The following is a 9,662-nucleotide window of genomic DNA, read 5'->3' as shown; positions in this document are numbered from 1 at the left end:
ATCCTCGCAGATGGAGGGTACCCATGCCTCCAACGTCCACTCCCCCTCATCCCTCCCTACAAGAAGCCAGTCCAAGGTGTGGGAGCCCAGCGCTTCAACAGCCACCATTCCAGGGCATGCTCCATTATAGAGCGTGCTTTTGGAATGATGAAAACGAGGTTGAGGGCCATTTTCCTGCAAGTACTGGAGTGCACCACACCTTTGTACCCCACGTAAGTGACCATCTAATGCCATGTGAATATTTCAATATATAATATTTGTGCGCAAATGTGTGTGTGTGTGTGTGTGTGCGCACACACACACACACACACACACACACACACACACACACACACACACACACACACACACACACACACACACACGTGTTTGTGTTGTAACCACTACAGGTTGTAACAGTATACACTCAAAAAAATGAACTCAGCCTATCTCTGCTTTTACTAAAGTAGATTTTGTTGTTTGTTCTTAATAAACTCGATTTTGCAAAAATCCTTAAAGTGTTTGTGCAAATTTAATGAAATGTTGTTACTTTTTGTTGTTACACAAAGTCATTGAACTGTGTCAACGTAACATTGTTGAGTAAATTCACAGGTTTGTCCCTCTGCACATACTGCTGCGTGCAGAGCCCGCCTAAATAAGGGCCAATGCGCATGCGCACCACCCTCTTTCTCAAGCTTGCTATTTCTTCGCCATGTGGACTGGTTCAGCCGCATTTTTGTCCAAAAATCAGGTAAGAAGTCATTTTTCTTGTAAAGCCCGTCTACATATATATGTTCACACGTCAGTTAATGTCGCAAGTGCTACTAAGAAAAGAGTACAGGCAGGGTTTTGCCCGGTAAAGGTTTGCTAACGTGGACTTGCTGCACGTGAGTTTCCAAATAATTTTGGAGGGGACTCCATTGCAATAGCAAAGCTCTGTTTTCAGCCCAAATGTAGTGTAGCGCTAGCGTCGGTATGTGTCGGTATGCGTCGGTACAGGCAGCGCATTCGGTCCGGCACGCACTTTCGCGCCAAGTTTATACTCGGACGCCTGACTGCGTTGCACTTTAGCCAACAACAGTGGAGAAGCGCTCCTCGCTAGCAGACAGGTTAGGGTGTATTTTCTGTCTAATATTTCAGCTTACGTTTTGATGTAGCTTGCAGAAAGCATTTAGTAAGCTGGTGTAAGATGAACTGCATTAATGTTGTACAATGTCCATGGGATTTCTCACTCGACTTTTAATGTCAGATTACACACACATTTACACAATATGCAGTGGTGATGATGTAGATCAATAAATTCATTGTTGTAGCATACAATATTAAAAATAAAACTGATTAATATGAAACATTAACAATGTGCAAATTATTTAGTTTTTTCAGGGACAGTGTAATGAAAATGTCTTTTGTGCTTCTCCCCCAGATACGTTGATGTGGCAGTGCAAATTGTGCAAAAAAGTGGTGTCATCACGAGCTCTGTTATTAAAACACTACAGGTTAGTTCATAGTAGACAGCAGTATCCATGTGCCTATTCTGATTGTGTCTGTGTTTTCAAAACATGGAATGCTCTACATAGCCACTTAAGCAGATCACATACCCAAAGAACTCTAGACAAGTCTGTGAGTTTGGCAACATTTAACTGCCATTTGTGTTCCTGCTGCAACATAGCTTCGGAGCAGGAGTATTTTTCTCACATTAACAACCATCTAAAATATAACGAGACTGTGCATTGCATGTTTGAGGGTTGTTCTTTCAAAACAAATATCTATGGTACATTCAAGTCTCATCGAAATAGGAAACACAATCCTTATACCTTAAAAGACTTTAAAATCGGTATCGCTAACACTATTGTAGGCCAAACATCAGCTGATGACAGTACAGACACTATTGTAGAAGAGGACATAAGTGCAAATATTGATCACGATACAACTACAAGTGAGACTGAAGATTTGGCAAATGTAATAGAACTTAATTTTGCATCTCTTTTACTTAAGTTGGAAAACTATTTTCATGTTCCCAGCATAGCAATTGACGAGTTGCTTTCAGAATTGCACTACCTGATAAGCTGTGCATCAGTGCCTTTGACAAATCAAGTAATTGTAGACATACTCAAGAAGCATAACCTTTGTCTAGACCAGCCTGTTATTGAAGAACTGACAAAGGCAGTTTCTTTTAACCCTTTGTTAAAAGCCATAGAAAAGGACGGCACACTTGCCACTGCCTTCAAACGCAGACAGTATTACAGAAAACATTTTGAAGTAATTGATCCAATTGAATACATTCTCGACTCCCAAAGCAAGAGGACCTTTCAGTATATTCCTATTCTAAAATCATTACAGCAGATATTTAAACAAGAAAACATACTGAACAAATTTGTCACTAGCCACAATCAGAATCCTTTTGTAAATAAGGAAAAGTATACATCATATAAAGATGGTCTACATTTTCAAAATAATGAGTTTTTCTCAGGCGGTGAACTAAGAATCTCTATTTGTCTTTATGTTGATGATTTCGAAATTTGCAATCCATTGGGGACATCACGGAAAAAGCATAAACTTTGCTCAGTTTACTGGATTTTAGGTAACTTGCCACCAGGTAGTCATTCATCCCTCTCTTCTATTTATTTGGCTCTCTTGTGCAAAAGTGAGGACCTTAGGACCTTTGGCTATTCAAAAATATTTGAGCCACTTTTGCAAGACCTTGTCATTTTAGAGCAGCAGGGAGTGTTCATTGACAATTTAGGGGTCAACTTTAAAGGCACTGTCCAATATGTAGTGGCAGACAGCCTCGGAGCTCATGGATTGGCCGGTTTTGTGGAAAGTTTTTCTGGAGATTACTTTTGCAGGTTTTGTACTGCTACACGCTCAGAAATTGAATCAAAAGCTACAAATAGTGACTTTTCTCTGAGAACTGAGGAGCTCCATCGTGTACACATAGCAACTGCACGTGAGACAGGGGTAGCTTGTTGTGGTGTGAAAAGCTCGTGTGTCTTAGCAGACAGTCTGTCTTTCTTCAAGGTCACTACAGGATTCCCCCCTGATCTTGCACATGACCTTTTTGAAGGTATTGTGCCTTTTGAGATAGCTGAGTGCCTTCGAATACTAATAGGCAAGAAGTACATCACTTTTGAAAATCTAAATAGACTTGTTCAGTCATTTCCCTACAAAGGAGGGGATCAGACTAATCGCCCTCAGAAATTGCCTCACAATTTTCTTAGTAAAAAAACTGTTGGTGGCAATGCACATGAAAATTGGTGTTTACTAAGACTTCTGCCACTTATTATTGGACAACACATACCTGAAAACGAACCAGCTTGGGAACTTCTACTAGATTTGAAGGATATTGTTGAGCTTGTTGTGTGTCCTGTTCATAACAGTGACTCAGTTGCATACCTGGAGAGTAAGATTTTAGACCACCATCAAAGGTACAAAGAAGTATGCCCAGATAGAAGACCATTGCCAAAACATCACTTTCTGGCTCATTATCCCTCAATAATTCGCCATTTTGGTCCACTTGCCTTATTATGGACAATCAGATTCGAGGCAAAGCACACGTTTTTAAAAAAAGTTGCTAGACACACAAACTGCTTCAAAAACATAACCCTGTCTTTGTCAACCAAACACCAGCTCATGATTGGCCATTACATGCATTCATCAGGCTGTAGCAAAGCCACTTTTGAGGTTTCATGAGTCTCGGCAGTCCCAGTAGAACTTCTCAAACGTGAAATTGCACATTGTCTTGCTGAAAAGTACCCTGACACAGCTGTAGTTAGCCTTGCCCAGAGTGTGTCTGTTGCAGGCATCTACTACAGGAAGGGCATGTTAATAGTACATGGATCACTGGGGGGTCTGCCAGAGTTTGCTGAAATCCTGCAGATGTGTATTTTGGCAGATTCGTTGGTGTTTATAGTAAAAAAACTGAGCTCGTGGTACACTGAACACTATAGATCCTTCAAAATTGACCCATCTCCAAAGGAAATTTCTCTTGTTGCACATGAGGATCTGGTGGATTGTTATCCACTTTGTGACTACCAAGTCGGAGCTTCTCGCATGGTTACATTAAAGAGATACATACACTGTTCAGGTAATTTTAATGTCCATGTTGCCGATTTAATTTTTGTGCTGTATAGCAGTTCTTCTCAAAGTTTGGTCCTTAAAAATAGTTGGACCAGAACTTAAATCTACTCGGATATGTTTCAAGCCTTGTAAAAATACTAGAAAAAAAATTGTGCTGCAAAATTCTGAATACCACTAAAAAAATGTAACATGTACTGAAGTTTGGGAACCACCTGCTCATGTTCTTGCACTTATTTTTTAGAGTAACAGTTGGAGATTGGGACATCAGAAATGACAGCCCCAACAAAGCTTCTGATAATCCTGGGGGAGAACAACGCACTCAAGTTAACCCTTCCTTTGGGGATACCAAAGAATGTTAACGAGCTCAAAGCGGAGATTGAAAATCAGTGCGGAGTTTCTGAACAGTTCAGATTGCAGTACATGGACACAGATTTTAATCAGTTCCTTAACATGACATCCACATTTGATCTAAAAGACATGGACAAAATAAAAGTGATTAAAACAGGTGTTCCAGAAACATCCACTGGTAGTAATGAAAGCAGTGTGTCCTCATTTAACTTGGGTAGCCCCTGCTCTGGCCACAACCCGGATTATGACACAGATATACTGTCATCGCCAGAATCCAGGTCATCAAGCTCCTCGAGCTCAGCAAACTCCACGCTGCGATCAGAAGCCTGGCCACTGGACTTTCGCATACCTGAGTTTAGCTTCGATGTAGAGCTGCAATTGACAAAAGGCAACCAGGAATTCCGAGCCAATGGAACACTTTTAACCCTAAAACCAAAGCTCAAGTCTGACATTTTAGAGAGCTTGTCTTCAGAAATTATGAAGTACAAAGCTTACCCTTCAGACAGCAATCTTAGTGATGTTTGCCAAGCTTTGGTTGTAAAGCATCCATGCTTGAAAGAGAAGGGTTCAGAAACTGGATTTTCTGCATGGAAGATCAGTTTGAAGTATAAAATGTCAAACTATCGTGGAAAACTGAAGAACTTAGGGTGTAGTGAGTTGGTCATCAATTCTCTCAAAAGAAGAGGGAACAGTAATGTGCATCCCAACCAAGTCAAGAAACCCAGGAGAGCAGAGGTGAATTTCTGCCCTGATTATCCAGCTGGAGAAACCCGAGAGAGTCAGGAAGAAGAAAGGTTGGTGCTGCTTTCAGAGTTCAAGAAGAAGAACAACAATGAAACCATCAAAGCAAAAATGGCCCAAACCTTTCCTCACCGGAGGCAAGAAATTCTTCAGGACATGCCCTTCGTAGCTGACTTTAAAAGCCGATGGCCAGCTCTTTTTTTCTCCACGTGAGGTAACTGAATCAGTTGATCTGCAAATGCACTCCACATGCAATATTTTAAACCCATCACGCTAAACATTTGTTTATTTTACAGATAAATGCTGAATTCCAGCGCATCACTACGATCCCGCTAACATCCACATTTATGGCACAGCTGGACAACAACACAACCAAACTGACCAAAGTCTTCAGAAACAAGGGAGGAACATCTGGACGCAAGATCACAGAAATCATGGCTGCAATTGATGAGGTTTGGAATTAATTTTTTTCAATGCTTCATTCCCTCTTTTAATACATATGATTTTGTTGTCTCCTTCTATTGTAAGGTAAAGTTTAATGTTGGTATTATGGGATTGTTTATTCTTTGTCCTTTTCATGATAGTGTTGTCACAGTAATAAAGTTTTAAGTTGATTTGGATACTTTATAAAAAAAATTGCCAGAATTAAAAGCTGTTTTTACAGGACAGTAGCGTTTCCAAAACGGGATTTGCCGCGGCTCCCTGGGGAGAATTTTGGCATTTACAGTAGAAAAGCTGAAGCTAGAATAAACTGCCATCAGGCACCTTTCAAACCAAGACGGGATAAAGGGAGGTCTCTGAGCTTAGTACTACAACTGTTTTTTCATTTGTCCTTGCAAAACCTCCTGTTCAAGTCCTCCAAACACACCCACGTCACCCCGCTTCTCTTCCAGCGTCACTGGCTGCTGGTCAACTTCAAGGTTCATTTCAAGATCCTGGTTCTGGTCCTTAGGGCCTTACATGGACAAGCACCATCATACAATGGAGATCTTCTCAGTCCCAACACCCCCAGCAGGTCCCTGAGGTCCAGTGATCAAAGCCTGGTAGTGCACAACAGTCTAAAGACCAAAAGTGACAGATCATTGCTGCTGTGGCCCCCAAACTCTGGAACTCTCCTCCTAAGCCTTAGATCAGTGGACTCAGTGGTTTACTTTAAAAAAAAAATCCTCTGTTCAGGCTGGCTTTGGTGTGACCTCTTGTTCATCCTCTTCCTCACTGGATTCTTCATGCTGCTGTTTTTGGTCGGGTTTCTGTTTTTTTTTTTGGGATCCTGTGGTTACCTTTTTTTGCTCGTCACATTTTTTCAAATGATAATGTTCCTTCTTTCCTTAATTTTTTTTATTTTAAATTTTGTTGTTCTTCTGTAGTGTGTCATGGACTTTTTTTCTCAAAGCATTATATACATTTATTTTGCTGAAGTTAACTGAAAATGTCTTTAAAGTTTAGCTAAGTAAAATTTGCTTTTATGTTTTACAGAACGACACAGTTGCAATGAGAAGAGTGTGTACGCTGAAAGGACTTGCAGTCTACCTCAATGAAGATCCGAACAGCTTGATCAAAGAATATCAGGCAAGTAATCAAATAGAAACAATTTCCAGTAATAAAAATTTAACTGACGGTAATTTTTCCTCACACACATTCATTAGATTATAACAAAAAGTTAAAATTAGAACATTATTGGAGATATAAAAGCACAAGCTTATGCGGGAGTGACCCTTGCCATTACAGTTGGGGTGTAATGTGGGCTGAGTGTACTGTCTTTCTGCTTTGTTGTTCTGCCGTGTAATCTAGATGATGGACCAACACCTCTCATCTCGCTCTGAGCTGTCTACTGTTTTGCAGCTTAAAGGGATATTCCACCCCAAAGTGAAAATTGGTCTATTACCATATTACCCAGAGTAAGATAAGTGAGAAAAAATAATTTTGTAACCAGTGCAATAATTCTCCTGATCCGGCAGCAGTCTATTTGCTTTTGCCTAGCATTTAAAAAATGGAGTGAATGGGAACTATAAACATTTTGGTTGCAAATGACTCTTTAATGGTACGAATTATTCCTGGTGAGCTCAATAATCATGTCGACTTTAAATGAAAAGTAATAAGTAACTTGAAGGATTTGGAGGAGTAGATTTAGACTTGGGAATACATTATGGTTACCACATACAACACTGTAAGCCGCCGGTGCATGGATATTCGAATATGTGTTTATTTATGGAAACCAGAGGCTTTTTCAACCACTGTTGTTGTATCCAAGTGCTATGCCATGGCGGGTTACAGGGTGCTTTGGCGTAACCGTAATGTAGGCCCAAGTCTAAATCGCCTCCTCCTGCAAATCCGTCGTGTTACTTTTTACTTTTCATTTGCAGTCGACATGATTATTGAGCTCACCAGGAACAATGGGTATAAGATCAGAAATGTACTGTGCTGGTTACAAAATGCTTTTTTCTCACTTATCTAACTCTTGGCAATTTATGGTAATAGACAAATTTCCACTTTGGGTGGAATATCCCTTTAATTGATATGAAACCCTGCAACTTGTATTATTATGTTTATTTACTTATTAATTTTTTTAGGATGTGGACTTCCATGAGGCCGAAAGTGAAATGGAGAAGACGCTCATTGGCATCTACGTCATCAAACCAGAAGGAGAGCGTGACCTTGACCCGGCAGAAGACATTGGTATCATAATTGAGGGTGTCGCTGTGCTCAGAGATCTTCCTGATGTTGCCACTGCTGTTGTGTTGTTGTTCGGCCTGATCTACACTTTAAACATGAGCTACCCATCCAACCTCAGGTACACTTTTGAGTTTTTTCAGAAAGTACTGATGGGACTTGATGCTAAGAAGCTATCAAACAAAGTTCAAGTGCTCAGAAACAAACTCCTTGAATAAAGAGGAGGAAGCGGGAGGCCCTTATTGCTTAACTTAGTTTGAATGCTTTACGTTCAGGTATAGTTAAGTTGTTCATAAACACTTTTTTTCATTGTCAGTACTGTTTCTTGGGAACATTCACCAGTTTTAGAGAACAATAATGTTCATTTGCATTTTAGCAAAATACTGTTACTTAAAAAATTGGTGTTGCACTTCTTCTACTGCTACTTGACAACATACAGAAAATGACAGACATTTTAAAAAGTTTTAGCGGTTAGGCCGCTGTGATTTGATATTTCAAAGAATGTGATATTTGGCAGCTGTCTGCAACTTGGGATGTAACCATAACTTGAAAAACTGAGTAGCACTGTTTTACAGTACAGTTTTTGAACAAAACAGCCAATTTTCACTGTTTTAAATGAGTTTAGTTTGCTCTTTCATGCTTATCAGTGTTTGAAAAGAATTCCTGAAACGTCCTGTAAAATGTAGGATTTTTTTTGATAATTTGGATGCTTTCTGGACCAGTTGAAAGACAAGTTGGTTAGCACTTCACTGATCTTTGAAGTAAAATATTGTTTTATGCACAAAGTATTTAGTTAAAGTTGTAACAAGTTGTCTGCATTGATTGCACTTTGTGTTAAGCTACGGCTCTACAGTCTTTTCGGTCTGTCAACAAGTATTTAATATGCACTGAATGTGCTTAGTAAAGACAGGACTTTGTTGGATCATTTTTTTTAATCATTTTAGTTTGACGACAAGTTGGTTAGCACTTTATACTGATCTACATTTTCTGCACAAAATATTCACTTGGAATTTGTAACAAGTTGCATTGATTGCACTTTGTGTTAAGCTGTTGTGCTTGGAAAAAAGTATTTTATATGCACTGAATGTGCTTATTAAAGGCAGGATTGTGTTTGATAATTTGGGTGCTGTCTTCATTTCTTCCTAAAAGATCTCCCTAAGATTTACTTAAAAATGTTATGTCAAGTGGTTCCACATAACTGCTTTAAGTAACTTTTAAGAAACTTTGCTATTTTGTATGGAAGTAACCAGTGTAAATGATTTATTTGTAATTGTATTGAATAGAAATTACTTAACAATTTTATATAATTCAAAAGTAACAAAGTTATGTAGCAGCTACATAACAGTTTTACAAAGATACTACCTAACCAGGTTATGTCCTTCTAAAGCAGAAAAGTTATGTACCAGCTAAGTAACAGTATTACAAAGATATTGCCTAAACAAGTTATGTAGGCTTAAAGCAACAAAGATAAGTATCAGCTAAGCATTGCAATTAAGTTACATTTAGCCAATACACTTACGTAAATCTAACTTAACAGTATTGAGTTCAAACTAAGTAACAACATTTCTTAAAAGTTACTTAAAGCAGTTGTGTGGAACCACTTGACATAACTTTTTTAAGTAAATCTAATGTTTTATTTTTTTGAGTGTATGCCATCCTCCACAACATCTGCTTCAGTGCTGGTGACATCGTGGCCCCAGTGGATGAGCGGAGGATGAGGAGGGGGAGGCTGGTTTGGAGGCAGTTAGTGGTGCTCCTTGGCGGGACCAACTGTCATCTGAGGTGTCAGTCTTGGAGGAGGTACCACTAGTCCACGACTACTGTTAACAGGCAAGTGAAAATTTGTC

At 39.4% G+C, this 9,662-nt stretch overlaps 1 protein-coding gene across 7 annotated transcripts; it reads left to right on the top strand.

Moving 5' to 3' along the window:
• Positions 1-407: 407 nt before the first annotated feature.
• LOC113015278 (uncharacterized) lies at positions 408-8,933 on the top strand. Of its 7 annotated transcripts, XM_026157232.1 has the most exons (6): positions 408-730; positions 1,403-1,475; positions 4,298-5,359; positions 5,442-5,597; positions 6,622-6,714; positions 7,716-8,933. In XM_026157232.1, exons 4-6 carry the CDS (start codon positions 5,493-5,495, stop codon positions 8,031-8,033), a joined length of 516 nt encoding a protein of 171 aa, XP_026013017.1. In that variant the 5' UTR covers positions 408-730; positions 1,403-1,475; positions 4,298-5,359; positions 5,442-5,492; the 3' UTR covers positions 8,034-8,933. The 7 variants fall into 7 exon arrangements, 1 of the variants encoding a protein (XP_026013017.1); XR_003271077.1 differs by lacking the exon at positions 7,716-8,933 and having other exon boundaries at positions 6,622-6,711; XR_003271073.1 differs by lacking the exon at positions 7,716-8,933 and having other exon boundaries at positions 1,403-4,063; positions 6,622-6,711.
• Positions 8,934-9,662: the final 729 nt, after the last annotated feature.

Source organism: Astatotilapia calliptera, chromosome 22 (assembly GCF_900246225.1).
Source record: "Astatotilapia calliptera chromosome 22, fAstCal1.2, whole genome shotgun sequence".
Classification (NCBI taxonomy): Eukaryota; Metazoa; Chordata; class Actinopteri; order Cichliformes; family Cichlidae; genus Astatotilapia; species Astatotilapia calliptera.
The sequence above is the reverse complement of the archived record's forward strand: the minus strand, read 5'-3'. Positions and strand labels throughout refer to the sequence as shown.

Coding starts and splice junctions, on each gene's coding strand:
- LOC113015278 (XM_026157232.1), top strand. CDS start 5,493: ATGGCACAGCTGGACAACAACACAACCAAACTGACCAAAGTCTTCAGA. Junction 5,598..6,621: donor TCATGGCTGCAATTGATGAG/GTTTGGAATTAA, acceptor TATGTTTTACAG/AACGACACAGTTGCAATGAG. Junction 6,715..7,715: donor GCTTGATCAAAGAATATCAG/GCAAGTAATCAA, acceptor TAATTTTTTTAG/GATGTGGACTTCCATGAGGC.